This window comes from Vulpes vulpes, chromosome 12 (genome assembly GCF_048418805.1).
Source record: "Vulpes vulpes isolate BD-2025 chromosome 12, VulVul3, whole genome shotgun sequence".
In the NCBI taxonomy this organism is placed as follows: Eukaryota; Metazoa; Chordata; class Mammalia; order Carnivora; family Canidae; genus Vulpes; species Vulpes vulpes.
In genome coordinates this window covers 93,397,284-93,412,053 of record NC_132791.1, presented here as the reverse complement: position 1 = coordinate 93,412,053, position 14,770 = coordinate 93,397,284, and the positions used below count along the sequence as shown (strand labels likewise).

At 56.1% G+C, this 14,770-nt stretch overlaps 2 protein-coding genes across 7 annotated transcripts in view; one reads left to right on the top strand and one right to left on the bottom strand.

Annotated features, from left to right (window-relative positions):
* Positions 1 to 8,452, top strand: part of BMP6 (bone morphogenetic protein 6) — a 150,967-nt gene extending 142,515 nt beyond the window's left edge. Inside the window, exons 5-7 of the mRNA XM_072729164.1 lie at positions 5,933 to 6,009; positions 6,802 to 6,912; positions 7,008 to 8,452. Of these exons, the coding sequence (XP_072585265.1) occupies positions 5,933 to 6,009; positions 6,802 to 6,912; positions 7,008 to 7,157 (338 nt within the window). The 3' untranslated portion in view covers positions 7,158 to 8,452. The remainder of the gene's footprint in view (positions 1 to 5,932; positions 6,010 to 6,801; positions 6,913 to 7,007) is intronic.
* TXNDC5 (thioredoxin domain containing 5) overlaps positions 8,259 to 14,770 on the bottom strand; it is a 167,475-nt gene continuing 160,963 nt past the window's right edge. For all 6 annotated transcript variants that reach the window (XM_072729171.1, XM_072729166.1, XM_072729170.1 and 3 more), the window contains 3 exons: positions 12,930 to 13,012; positions 11,171 to 11,300; positions 8,259 to 9,910 (listed from right to left, as the gene is read on the bottom strand). In XM_072729171.1, coding sequence (XP_072585272.1) covers positions 9,788 to 9,910; positions 11,171 to 11,300; positions 12,930 to 13,012 — 336 coding nt within the window. In that variant the 3' untranslated portion in view covers positions 8,259 to 9,787. The remainder of the gene's footprint in view (positions 9,911 to 11,170; positions 11,301 to 12,929; positions 13,013 to 14,770) is intronic.

Genomic DNA, 14,770 nt, shown 5'->3' with positions numbered 1-14,770 from the left:
GCCTGCTGCGCAGGAGCCGGCCTACAGGGTCCAGCCCGCACAGGAGCCCCGGCCTGCTTCCCCCCACCCCGGTTTCGTGGGTTGCCTTGACTTTGTCCTTTCTCTGCCTTGCTCCTCCCGTGGTGCCCTGGGGCCAGGTGGTGCCCCTGGAGCCAGCCGGCCCCGCAGCCCTGCAGGTCAGGGTCATGGCGGTGCTGTCCCTGCTCATCCAGGACTCGTGCCCCCGAGACTCTCCTGGCCCCTGGTGCCCGGGAAGCCTGGGTCCCGTCCCATGTGGCCAGAGGGCTGCAGGAGGAAGCCAGTGGCCGGGCCCAAGGCCTCCCCTCGTGTGGCTCCGGTGGGCTTTGCGGTGCGTGCAGCTTCCGGGGGGCGGCCGCAGGAGTGGGGTCCCCTCCGGGGTGGCGGAGGTGTCCCTCGTGCCTGGGCAGGACCAGTGTGTGGTGCCTGTGGCCGCTGCCTGGGGACAGGGGTGCCGTGAGCGGGGCTGGGCACGCCACCTGCTTCCAGCGGGGTCAGGAGCACCCTGTCCTCACCGTGCTGAGCCCCAGAAGTGCCCCCCTGCGGGGTCCCGGGGACGGGGGAGGCAGCCCAGGGCTCAGCCAGGCCCCGTTAGTCTCGTTAGTTCTCGCCCTTGGGGGAAACGCCCCTGGAGCATCGCAGGGAAGCCCGGATGCTGAGGTGGCGGGGGCAGAGACTGTCACCCATGAACCTGAGTGTCGGGGCCACGGCCCCGAGGCCAGGGACAAAGGGTCGCCAGGACCCGGCCCCGGGCGCTCAGCCCCGCTCGGCCCGGGGCATCCAGGTGGGGGGGGGGGGTCTGCACCGCCGCTCCACGGCCCAGAAGGCCTGGCGAGATGGGGGGGCCTGCGCGGGGAGCGCGCCCTTGCCCGCATCGGCGCCCCCAGAGCCCCTCTGCTCCGCTCCGCAGCATCCGCGGGGACAGAGGCCGGAGGATTTTGCCAGACGCTCCTCCCTTAGGGGGCAAACAGGCAGGGCTGCTGTGGGGGCTTTCGAGGTTCTCCCCTCCCCACCAGCGTGGGGCCGCCCGAGCTCCCTGTGAGGGAAAGCGTTTCTCTCCTGCTGGAGGCAGCTGTGGAGCTGCCCTTGTCTGGTTATGGAGATGGGTCCGGGGGCTCCTGTGTCCCTCTGGTCTTGTCACCCAGTAGCGGGGTTTCTCTGCCCCAACCCACGTGTGGCCAGGCCCTGGCGGCCCCGTCCTCGGCTCAGCCGCCCTGGGCCTGGTCTGGCCGCGCCTGACTCCCCGCTGGCCTGCCCGGGCCTGCCCTCCACGTTAGGCCGAAGAATCCCATGGAACGAGCGGAAGCCAGATTTCACTTCCTGTTCAACTTCGGAAAGGCCAGATTCCTCGAAAATGTGTCTCAGGTCCCAGACCAGCCTGCACCACATCTGCATCCGGGGACGCCCGGGCAGCCCTGGGGTCTGAAGACGGGCTCTGGGGGTGAAGCGGGCGATGGCGTCGCGCACCCCTCCCCTGTGACCCGGGTTCGAGAGTCTGCACGCTCAGCTGGGCAGCGGGGGCCGGCTCCAAGGACTCTGGCCTGGTGGTCGGAGACGGGGCTCGCGCTCCCTGATGCGTCTCACCAGGTGGGCATGGGGCCGCCCGTGGGTCCCACGGAGGACGGCTGCCCTCAGGGCGTGTGGCCCGCCTCCCGCCTGTGGCTGTGCCCAGCCGCGCGGCTGCTTTTCCTTTGCCTGCCCCGTGCCTGGCACCCCCCGTCTGGGCCAAGCTGGGTTGCCTTCCTCTCCCCACTGCAGCGGGCGCGTTCCTGTTGCTGCAGGAGCTCTCCCCGGCCCTCTCCAGACCCTGCATCTCAACAAATAGCGAGCGGCCAGGGCGGGAGGACGTTCTCCCACAACCTGTCAGCCCTCCTAAAACCCAACGGAACGGGGCGTGGCCGTGTAATTCCACTGTACGACCCAGGGCACCGACCCCGGGGTGGCAGGCACAGGTATTTTGAGGAGCACTGACCTTCCAAATATTTATACACCCTCTGCCCCAAGGAGTCCCAAGGCATCCTAAGTGCAGCCTGAGAGGGTCCGTGGGAGGGAAACGGAGTGGAAATCCCTCCATTCCTCTCTCTGGCCCCGATCTTAACAACAAAAATGCCAGTGTCTAGCTCTAAAAGAAATAGCGGTTCTTGTGGAGAAAGTTCTGTTTGTTGCGCATTGAGAGAGTCAGACTCGCAGGAGGCTCACAGACGGCTAGAGCTGTGGAAGGTAGAAGCAAGATCCTTGGCCATGACACCTTGGCTGGTCTTCCTGGCGGCCAGCCCCCATCCTAAACCTGTTGGCTGACCCGTGAGTTGGAACCGTCGGGCAACTTCATGGCTTTTGTATCTCCCGGGTTATAATATTCCCCGCCATGTCCGCTGGCCTGGAAGGAAAGGCACCTCAGAACTCTCTGCCTTTCCCATGGCTCATGATTCCAAGCTGGACGTTGGGGAGATCGTGGTCCCAGCACAGAGAAGGCATTTGTGGGGAATGTTTACTTTGTGGGGACACAAGCCAATTGGCCTGATCAGGCAGGAAAATTCTAGATTGAGACTATAAGTTGGGGAGTCATATCACTTATCATATAACCCAGGACGACTTCAAGAATGCAAGGAACTGGGGCCTTGGAGTCTTCAGACTTGCAGCTGGCAAGAGAAGACATGCAGGGGCAGAGGGCTATGGGCAAGTTCAGAAGGGCCAGGCCTGGGAGCACACACCTCCCTTCTCCCTGCCTCCCCCCTACGTGGGCAGGGTCGAGGCACATGGGCACGCCTAACTGCAATGGGAAGCGTCCAGGGGCTGTGCGCCCAGTGGGTGGACAGGGGATGGGGTCTTTCATGAACACAGAGCAGACTTCACCAGGCTGTTCTACAGCAGGCCGCCCCAGGGCCTTCACATCTGCTGTTCCCACCGTGCAGACTCCCCTTGCCCCAGACAGCCTCCCGCCTTGCTCCCAACATTCCTGCGGGTCTCTGCTTAGAAGACACCTTAACAGAGAGCCACACCCACCAACCCCGATGAGAGAGTGACCCCTCGCTTGGGCCCTGCTCTCCCTGTCTCCCAACTACTGAATAATCATTTAGTGGGTCAAGGCCCTTCTTGACTACATGAAAAAGAAGCAGACTCTAACGAAAAATAAGAGTAGCAGGCGCTCATCCCGCCAACAAGAAGGCTGGAGAACCACACATAGGGAATTAAGTGATCAAGCTCCGACCCGGTTACAAGGACAGTGTGCTCTGGATGCTATCACCCTGGACACTCGCTGCCATGCCACCCGTTCTTGGTTTCCCCTTGGAGTCATGCTGTCAAAGGTGGGGGCATCTGCATGACTTGTCGTCAAACACTGATACTCAGTCGCCAGGGGACAAAGGCAGGAGCTACCTCATGGGAGATGGGGCCTTGATTCCCACCTGTCTGGGTGAGAGGGGAGAGGTGTTACTGGAACCCGGGTAGCCCACACAGGAAACATCTGCCATAGCCAGGTATGGAATTCTGGGTTGATGGCATCGTTCTCAGGGTATTAAACAGCTTATGTTGTGTATTTTTGTTGCAAAGCAGTTGGCTCCCCATCTGCTTGGTGTTCCTCTGTGGCTCATTTTCTTTTTATCTTCTGGTAAAGATAAGAAGAATTACCAGAATTCTCTTAAGAATTCCTCTGCATTTAATATATACTCCAGTGTCACCATGTGCGGCCAGGTAGAAATTTATTTACTCTGCTCAGGACTCACTGAGCCTTTTCAATATGAAGACGCTGGCCTTCCTTCACTTTTAGAAAATTCCCACACATTCCTGTATTCAAATATAACTCCCCAATATTATCTTCAGAAGCTCCTATTGGAAATGCATTGGACTTTTCATTCTTTCATTATCTCTTCACAGAGAGACAGAGAGTTCTATTTTCAAGCCATGGTCCTCCAAGCTGTATTGGGGGGCATTTCTTCAAATTCGTTGTTCACTTCTTTAATCCTCTCTTCATTGGTGTCTAATCTGCTGTCTAACCCATCCATTTCATTTGTCTCTCCAGCAGAATTTTATAAAGTTCTATTTTGTTGTCTTTCACATCCACGTGTTCTTTTGGCCCATTGTTTATCCAAAATGTCCTTGCTTTAGGGTTTCTGTTTCTTATTTTATCCCTTCCGTTAGATATTCGTTTTGTAACCCCACTCAGGGATGACCCTTGCCTGCGGTCCCTGTATTTTCTCTTCTATCCTAACTCTCCTTTTGGGACAGTTCCTTTGTGTGCCTGCTGTTTTCTTGAGGGATTATTTTCGGCAGGAGGGTCCTGTCTTGCTTTGTGGATGGGGGCTGGTGGGTGGTTTCTTGTTTTTTGTTTTTTCGTTTTTTACAGAGAGTCTTCATCGTGAAAATCTCCCTCCGGGGTGGCTTTGCATTCAACTTCTGGGTACTTGAAATTACAGCTTGGGTTGCCCTGCAAGCTGAAAAGGCAGGAAGGGAGCACGAATAAAGTTAGAATGAGCAAATCACCTTCAAAAGGTGGCAGGTCTCTCCTCCCGGGAAAGCTGACTGAGCTGTGTCCGTGCCCTTTGATTCTCTGCCTTCCAAACTCGTGAGATCTGCACGCCCCATCTTACTTCAGGGCCCAGGCGTCCAGGTAGCAGGGAACCCAGGTCAAGTAGGCTTTCAACAATTAGGTGATTTACTGGCTCGTGTGATTAAAAAGGGCAGAGGTGGCGTGCAAGGGACCTCCTGCTCTTGCATCCATCGAAGTCCGTTGTAGATCAAGAAGCTTTCTCTGGAGTCTTCGGGCACTTGGCTAGCTCAGTTGGTTCAGAACCTTTCTCTGGAGGCTACTTCTCATGTCTCTGGACACCGGCACAAGATGGATCCTTTGGCCTCACGGTTCACTATGACAGTAGTTCCTAAAGCCAGTCGCAGGCCCCTCTGGCTCAAACGCCTTCACAGGCCTACTTTAATGCCTCTGGTAGAAAGTCCAGATGATGCTGGTTGCCATTCCAGGCCACTCATTTCCCCAACTTTATCTCGCCTGACTCATCGCCCCATGTCCTTACAACTCATTCCACCAGAACCACTCACATTTCCTCTCGCTCCCACCCTTAACCGTGACCCTTCTCTGAACTCCCCATGGGACTCCCCAGATGCCTGCCCGTAGCATCCACATTGTTTTGGGTGAGTTCCTGGTCTCACGCCACTCCTTGAGGCCTCTGAGTTCCTGGAGGGAGCCAGCCTCCTGTTGCCCGTGGCGCCCAGCACAGGACGCCTCCCAGGAGAGCTGCTCCCGCTGGCCTGAATGGTCCGGGTGCTCCCACACTCCTCTAGGTGAGGCCAGGCTCACGGCGGCTGCCCCATGCAGGCCAGATGTGCACGTCCCGTGTAGTCCCACCAGGCTCCACTGTCCCAGGAGCCCGTGCTTCAGTGCAGGTCAGCAGGCTCAACCCTGGAAGTGAGACTGGGGATGTGATCTCGACCGCGGGGTGTCCCTCCCTGGCAGGCTCCCAGACCTCTTGGTTAGGCCCTGCTGCATTGCCCTCCCTTCATGCTGCTCTCCTGTGAGGGCCCAGCTCTCCCACAGCCCCGGTGTGGCCTCGAGGCTGTCCCTGTGGGAATCACAGCAGATCCCACCTAGGGTAGTTGTCTGGTGAACACGAGGTCTCCCAAGTCAGGAGCCCGAGGAGGGCTTCAGGTCATGATCAAGTCCGTGATCACGTACCGGGTGCCAGGCGGCCCAGCACTCGCACCTGCGTGGACAAGGTGGCCTGAGTGAGGCCACTGGGAGCCTTACAGCTGTTTGGGGACCACACGTGTATCTAGCGGGGGCCTCGTTCCCCACCATCATGTGCCTTGTATGGGGCCTGGCCCACAGGCGGCCCCCGCCCCGTGTTAGTGGTGAAGTGAAAGAGTGGATGAGCTGATGGGCGCATCTTCTGCTCTCCTCTGACAGATTACAACAGCAGTGAGTTGAAAACGGCCTGCAGGAAGCATGAGCTGTATGTGAGCTTCCAAGACCTGGGATGGCAGGTGAGTTCTCTGGACAGCAAGGGAGACCAAGGCCCTTCCCTCTTGATGGCAGCGGCTGTCCTCGAAGATCTTGAGCTTGAGGGCCCAGGTGACTCTTCATGGGACGGTACCTGTGAGCTCTTCTGGAGGCTGGGCTTCCAGCGGAAGGCGGATGAGGGGCCGGCCTCCTTGTGCCCCAACGCCCTCCCCCCCACCCCCAGCAACCTTCCCAGGGAGCCAGGTTCCCACGTTCTGTCAGAATCAATCCCACAGCTCCCGGTGCTCTGCCCCTGGTCTTTCAAAGTCCATGAGGCACGTACGGACTTGGACCTTGTTGGTGTTTTGAGAAAGGGTTGGAGAAACTCCTCTAATGGTCCAGTGGCTCTCAATGGACTCATCCGAATTATCTAGAAGAGCACGGACGATTAGCCCCACACCTGAGAACCACAACTAGTTTCTGAGAAGCGAGTTACAGGTGACGAGTGATAGGAAAGAACGTCCATAAGCAGGTGGCATCATAATGACCGCTCCTGTGGGTCCAGGTGCATTAAGCACCCACCTGTGTGCTCCCAGGCCTAGCAGGTGGGTAGCGACTGAAGGCTTTGTGGGCCTGCAGAGGGAGAGAAGGCTCTGGAGCCAGATAGGCGAGGCTCACACCCTAGCTTTTGCCGCCTGAACATGAACTTGGCCTCCCAGGGTTTGTGTGTCCAACTGTCCCGGGCGAGGGGTATCCGCTCCCAGGATTCCTGAGAGCACGGATGACGCAAGGGGCGCATGCTGATCGTAGGTTGTGTCTCTTTGCCTTCAACTAAGGACTGGATCATTGCACCCAAGGGCTATGCCGCCAACTACTGTGATGGAGAATGTTCCTTCCCACTCAACGCGCACATGAACGCGACGAACCACGCCATCGTGCAGACGCTGGTGAGCACCCGGGGGCCCCTTGCACGCGAGGGAGGAGGAAGCCACCACCAGGTGTGGCTCCTTAACGGTGCCTCTCCCCTTCTGTTTGGCAACAGGTCCACCTCATGAATCCTGAGTACGTCCCCAAACCGTGCTGCGCGCCAACTAAGCTGAACGCCATCTCCGTTCTTTACTTTGATGACAACTCCAATGTCATCTTGAAAAAATACCGGAATATGGTTGTCAGAGCTTGTGGATGCCACTAACTCCTCAAAACCAGCTGCTGGGGACACACATACAGCCTTGGGTTCCCAGATAACATCTGCCTTAAAAAAACAAAAAACAAAACAAAAAAAACAAACAAAAAAAAACCCAGGAGGATGGGATGGGGGAGGCGCGGCCTTGAAGCGGCCCCAGGCCGGTTGGTGCCCCACTGCCCAAGGCGGCTTCCCAGGGCCTCCGAAGAATTTGCTCACACGGTAAAGGGCGCGGGTAGTCACTGGTGTGGGGGGAGCAGGGTTTGGACGTCGGCCGTAGAGTCTGGTAACGACAGAAGCATAGCTTTGAGGCCCCCCCACCAAGAGCCCACCCAAACTAGCTTTAGCTTTAGATGAAGCTATTTGTGGTGTGAGTGAACAGGGGAAATGACCCTAAGAGGAGGAAGAGTGATCTTGGCTGAGGTGCCAGCCCGGTCCGTAGTTTGTCACAACTGGAACTGGGGGGGGGGCGGGGATGCACCCCGAGAAGGGCAGTTCATGCAGGTGTGCGGCCCGGGCCGCCCCCGGGGCCGCGTGGAAGTGCCTTTTCTGTTGCTGCCCTTAGCAGGGTGGAGGCCCACAGGTGTTGGACACGAATTTCGGTCACTCCCACACCTCAGCCCGTCCCCCACCATCGGCGGCCCCGTACACGGGTGCTGGCCGCGGACCGTGCCCCGAGGCCGGCCCTGCCCCTCTCGGGTTCTGGAAAAAGCACATTAGCCCCAGGAAGGCCGGCTCTAGGATTTCACGCATTTCAGGAAAACGGTCCCTTGCCTTTGACCACGTGCCGGGTGGCGGGGTCAGACCCAGCAAAGGAGAGGAAACGAGGAAGGTGACCCCCACCACCAGGAGGGGGTCCAGTGGGCTTGCCCTTATGAACCTGAATCCCAGTTTCTCTTGTAGAAAGGAAGACTCAGAAGAAACCGTAGAATATTTTTAAAGTGTTTTTTTCACAATCATGTACTAGGAAGCCAATTTCATACTAAACTGATTAAATAATACATTTATGATCTAAAACCGTTTGCACTTACAGCTTTTTTGTAAATATAAACTATAATTTATTGTCTATTTTATATCTGTTTTGCTGTAACATTTAAGGAGAGACCAGACTTTTTTTTTTTTTAAAAAAAAGAGTTTATTTAGAAAGTATCATAGTGTAAACAAATTGTACCACTTGGATTTTAATACAAGACTCATGATGCAAAGCTGAAGCCACTCATGAGGATTGTGCTTCTCTAGAAAGTTGGGGTTTTAAAAGGACATCTGTGAACCATACATAATTAATAAAGATTTCCTTTAAGGCAGAGGCTGGCCGAGATCCTGCTCTGTGGTCTCCTGCCCCAGACAGCAGACGTGGTTCTGTTTCTCAGAGTCCCACCACCAGTTACTGGGTGTCCACGGACCGCACCCACCCTGAGCATGGGAAGTGGGGCAGAGCGTGTGGGAAATGGAGGGTTGTTATGAGAAGGGAGTCGATGGCAAAGGACATACAGGTCCGTATCCTAAGGGAGCCTAGTCCAAAGGGAGCCTATTTTCCAGTGTGAAATGCTCAACCACCAGGACGGCGTGGCTTACACTGGTCCCGCACTGGTGGCGACGTGGCCTGTGCCGCCCTGGCCTAGGACCCCCACCCCCCACCCCCACCTCAGTCTTTGGGTCTTGAGGCCAACTTAATCGCGCTCTCCCCACGGAGGAGAGCAGCCCAGTCAGCCTCTCAATGACTTAGAAGCAGAATCTGGAGCCGCTTCCAGCAGGGGCTCCGCAAAGCGGGGCTGGAGGGCCTTCCCGGTCCCCATACCCAGGTGGCAAATCCAACCAGAAACGTTCTGGGAGGTGACAGGACAGTCAGGACAAGCCTCGTGGAACTTCCTTGCCCACATTTTCTGTGGGAGATGTCAAGTCTTAACGTTCACATGGACTCTAGGCTTCACGAGGACCTAACTAAAGACATCTCTCATGAGATTTCCCATGACTGACAGAGGCATCCACACACACACGCACACGCACACGCGCACGCACGCACACGGTTATGGCACCAACATTCTCTTATTCAGGCACGTGTCAGAAATCCCACTGCTCTCATTACAATGGCTGAGCTCTGCGATGAAAGAAGCGTTGACAGAGGCAGCAAAGCCGGGGGTGGGCGTGGAGGCATCTTCCAGAGGCCTGGGGTTTCTGTTTTTAGATCTGCTCCAAGCTAGTGACCAAGCGCGCGATCAAGCAGTTTTGCCCTTCAGATCAGAGGAACAGCACTACTGCCGCCTTTCCAGAGCTCGTGGGCAGTTCACCAGCGATGCTTTAGAGGATGCTTTCACCAGAATCACTCAGGAGCCAAAAATAGCTGGGCAATTTGATTTTCCTCAACTCTATTTTAGTCTCAAAGGAAACCATTTAGATTCATCAAGAGAAGGTTGAAGGGGACGACAGATCGGCCACTGAAAATATTTAGTTTGCGAAGGGACCATGAGTTACACATTTACTTAGAGAAACTTAGTAAAGAATCTGTAGAGTGTGTTGGCTTAAAAAACACACACACAAAGAGGATACCACAAGTTTAGTACATTCAGCTCTCTGAAAAGCCACCAGCAGAGCCTCCACGGCACCCGCGCGGTTCCGCTCCAACGGCCTGGGCGCGGGTTTTACAGCTCATCTCTGGCCTGTCGTAGGACAAACTGGTGCAGGGAGTCCAGGTCTCTGCTTCCATTGTGCTCGCTGACTTTCTGCCCTCCGCGGAAAAGCAACAATGTGGGGTAGCCTCGTACCTTAAAAAAAAAAAAAAAAAAAAAGATGAAAACCAGTGGTCCAGGTCACATACAGATTGTTTCTTAAATAAAACCAGAAAAGCTCCTATCGTCGTGACCAGGAGAGCTCATGGGTACATTCTTGAAAGGTATGTACCGTTTAAAAAGTATAAAAAAGCAAAGAGCAAAGCCTTGGGGGCTCTTCTCTTTCCCATCCAAAAATACACTCAAGACTAATGTCAAAGAGAGGACGTCACCCAAAAGGGGAGCGTCTGGAGCTTTCGTGCACAGGCCACCACCCGGAGCCCCGGTGCACAGGCCAGGTGGTCCTGGGGCTCTGCATTCCCAGCAAGCCCCTGGTGAATCCCCCCACTCTGGGGGCCCCGCGGTGTGGCAGCAACATCCTCGAGGATACGTTTTCCAGCTGCAACGCACTTCTTTTCTAAGACTAAGGTACCAAAAAAATAAGATCTTCTTGTAAGAAGTTTTTTTTTATTTAAGATTTTACTTACTTGGAGCCTACTCAAGAGCAGGGTAGGAGGAGACAATCCCAAGCAGACTCCCCACTAAGCGGGGCTCGACCTCACGACTCTAAAGTCATGACCTGAGCGGAAACCAAGAGTCTGCCGCTTACCTGACTGCGCCACCCGGGCGCCCCCACATCTACTCTGAATCTAGCGAGGGAGGGAACTCCAGGGCCTCCAAATGTTTTAACAAGATACCATAGAAGCAAAAACGTCAATTACAAATCTTCTGGGTGCGCAGATTGTGCTGACGGCTCAGAGAGTGGGCGACAGACCAGTAAGAAGCCCGGGCGCAGTCTGGCTTGCTGGGACGGCCCTTGCAGGAGGAAGTGCGGCTGCTTCCCTTACTGAGAACATGGGCTTAGGTCTGCAAAGTAATCTACTCGAGGGTTTGAGACGAAGGCTACCCATCCGCCGACTGCTTGGCCAGCCAGAGCGGCCGTGTAGGGGGCACCCCATTCTCAAGCCTGGAGTCCACTGCGCCATCTCCTATGCAGACAGCAAGATCCCAAATCCCCCCATGAGGACAGGTGGAGAGCTCATGGAAAAAGAGAGCCCTTCCTTTGACTCAGCATCTCTTTTGCTTTTCAAAATGAACACAAAGCGGGAACCTTGCAAGGACACAAGCAACACCTCGTTGAGAAGCTGAGGGCAGCGTGGGTCACCCCAGTGACGACCACCTCAGACGATGGCTCCATGTGGTCACCCCCCTCCCCGCCAGGGCTCCCGCGGGGGCTTTCCACGCACATGTACCCACCGAGTACTTGCTGCAGATGCTCCGTTCGGCAGTACAGTCCACCTCCGCGATCTTGACCTCTGCCAAACCAGGGAATTCCTTTCTAGAGAGTTCCTCCCACGTGGGAGCTAGATTCTTACAATGACCGCACCTGGGAAGAGAAGGACACAGCTTTGTGGGAGCCCTGGGTCAGGCTGGCTCCCCTGCAGCTTGCCGCCAAGCCGAGCCTGGTTTCTGCCGTTGGAGGCAGGAAGCCATTGCCTAGAAGTTCGTAAAACATCAAATTTGCCCAGAGGAGCACTAACGCTTCCTCCTCCCGTCCCAAACAAGGAATTCCAGTCAATCCGAAGCAGACTTTTGGCTAACCCGGTAGCAGCAAAGCTCGTGTGGAAGCAAGTTTCGATTCTGAGACCCTTTCCAGGACGGTAAGCGGAGCGTACTGGCCCACGCGGGAGCTGGATGCGACATGAGCACAAGTGACACACAGGAAGCCAAACCAACTCGATGCATTTTTTTTTTAAAAAAAAACACTTCATTTTAGGTTTGATTGCTATGGTCCCAAGTTCAAGACCACCTTAAGGCTTCCCTCGCGCTTCATCTGCTTGGTGCGAGCACTGAAGCCAATGCCAAGTTCGCACCAGCCTGCCCTCCTACCCGTCACGGCGCCCCTTCACTGAAAAGGGAGCTCCTGTCCTCAGATTTGACCTGTATAGCCTAAACACTTAAAAAAAAAAAAATAGATTTAAAGGTATCATTTACTAGTGATTCTATTGTTTAAATGATTATTTTAGAGAGTGACCAGGGGGAGGGGCAGAGGGAGGCGGAGAAGCCTCAAGCAGACTCCACGCTGAGCGTGGAGCTCAATGTGGGGCCCGATCTCACTGCCCTGAGCCAAAATCAAGAGCTGGATGCTCAACTGACGGCGCCACCCAGACGCCCCTTGTGTTTCTATTCATTAGGGACAAACCCTGCACAACTCCCGCAAGTCACAGGCTCACCGACTTCTTATCTCTGCCACTGTGGTTTCTCACAAACACCCAGAATGGAACAAACTGCAGAGAAGTGACACGTTGGTGGGCTTACTCGCTCGTGTTTAGAAAGAGAATCTCACACTCTCTCCTCGAGACTCTGCTTTTCTAAGGGGATTGTTTTGAAGACAAAGCATTCTTCCCCTTTTACAGCTGAGGAAACTGAGGCTCAGAGGATAGGGAGGGCACGCGGAGTCTTGGCCCCTGCCACCTGCCCCGCTTCAGGTGGCCCTGGGCACCAACCAGGCGTCCTCCCTCTCTGCCTGGGTCCCGAGGACCATGTGGCAGGAAGGTTCGGCTCACCAGGTAACCCATGGAACGGCTCCACCAGAGCTCTACTGGATTGCTCTACGACGTCCGAGAGGCCACAGAGTGAAGCTACGTCATGACGCTCGTGGTTTGATGGACTTAACCAAAAAACAATCAATCTATTTGGAAAAGGACAGATACCACAAAACCTAAGCTGTCAGGTGGCCATCCTAATTCTCCGTTTTCATGTTTTCCCCCGAACAGACTGAACTTTAAAATAAACTGACCTCATCCTCCATAGATAACTGCTGTGGACACCACCAAACCGGCCTCGACCAAGCTGAACGGAGGCGCCAACAGCCACCTCTTACTTCCTACAACAGAGCCTGTGTGTAAAGGTGGCCCCCGCCAACGCTGAGCAGAGCGCGCTGGCTGACAAGCGGGAGGCGACGATGGGACTCCAGCGCCGGGACAGAGAAGTTTCTAGGTAAACAGCCACTTACCATGGAGCATAAAACTTGATGAAGGTTAATCCTTCTGCAATGGTGTCCTCGAAGTTCTTCTCCGTGAGCGCCAACACCGTGCCCTGCGTGTTGGGGGGGGGGGGGGGGAAGAGCCGCGGTTCAAATGCATCCCTTAGGCAGAGCAGGGCCGTGCTTCGGGGTAGCAGGAACACACATCGAGAATCTTTTTAAGATGCTGCCATGCGTGCTCCAGGGTCGCGCAAAAATACGCAACTTGCATTTCACAAGCTACACCAGAAGGGCCAGGGGTTCGTCACAGCTTCCCCAGGTCCTGAGCCCCGGAGGAGGCAGGACGTGGTCCTCGGCCAGCCCGAGTGGGTTCGGGTGCCGCTGCCGCTCTCTGGGGCTCTGGGGTGCGGCCCGGTTGGCTCTGCGTGGCCTGGGCTCCGGGCTACACCTCCCAGGCTCGGAGCCCCCAGCCCCGGCAGCAGGGGTCCAACACCCCGACTCCCTGGCCCGCCTGACGTGGCGCACACGCCGTCCTCGCCGGCCCTCCGGCCCCCCAGCACGGAGCTGTAAAAGTTCTCTGCGCACTGACCTTACCACGGACAGTCCCGAAACCACAGGCAACGGTGCGTGTTTTACGTTTCACAGGCTGCGTTCTGGTTTTAAATTCAAAGTAAATGTGCCAACCACTCATCGTTCTGGCTGGGCAATGTCGGGGGAAGGTGCCACACGGCAGCCTGCTCTAAAGCCATGTGGCCTTGACAGGGCTTTACGGAATTACGTCTGTGGGTTTTTCCAAAACTGGATCTGCGCTTCTCTCACGAGAGCAAGAACGTGATGATTTATCGTGTGATAAGCACAGGGCTGCTCCCCTTGAGTCTGGCGTCGAGTAACGCGTGTCAGTGATTCGAGGGCACAGCCCAGCTTTCTCTGTGTCCAGAAATACGACACCGCGCTCCCGGAGAGGCCTACCTAATGCTGGCAAAGTGTATTATAAATGGAAGCTGTTCGGTGTATTATGATATTCAATTTGGGGTGACCTTCGTAACCACCGTGACACACACGCTCCCCTAACATACGTGGTTGCGGCTACTACAAAATCCGTTGTTTGCTTCTCAGACCAAAACATCAACTTGGAACCAACACCCAGGTCGTCCCCAACCTAAGAATCCAAGTCAGGGATGGGCTGTGGGGGCGAGGAGGCCCATCCCTGTCCCCACTCTAGCAGGACGGGGGGGGGGGGGGGGGGGGTGGAGAACTCGGTGTTTTCCAATTCCACACGACGGCGGCCCAGGGAGCAGTGGTCCCCGCGAGCCAGGATCTGTTACGTAAACGCTGAGGGTTCGAGAGTTGCTGGGGGGGAGGGGAAGGGGGGTGGTGTCTGCACACTCACTGCCCCAGCCCCATGCAACCAGGCCACGCAGCCCCTTCTTCGCCCACCCTGTCCCGGTGTCCCAGCTAAGAACTCGGCGTGCCACGCACGACAGTCGTACGAGCCTGAACATTCTGTTCTGGAAATAGGTTGACAGGCTTTATGGCTCTCAGGTAGGCAGGCAATCAAGCACGGGTTTCCTAGGACAGGATTTTGAGTCTCTGGAGAATGTCCTTTGTGCCCACGGCTTCGGCCTTGGCCTCCACCTATCGCTGCAGATGCAGAAGCCTACAGGTGTCCGCTAGACCCCTCGGCCTGGTCCCCACCACAGCCCTGGAAATCAGCAACTCGATACCCGAACTCTCCCCGCCCCCCGCTTCTCTCACACGTGGTGTGCACCGTGGCTCGCCAGGTTCACCAGAGCGTCAGGCGTCCCCCCAGACACGCCACCTTCCCGACTGCGCTCAGCAGAGCGGGGCTCCTTCCGCCTCCTGCCTTCTCC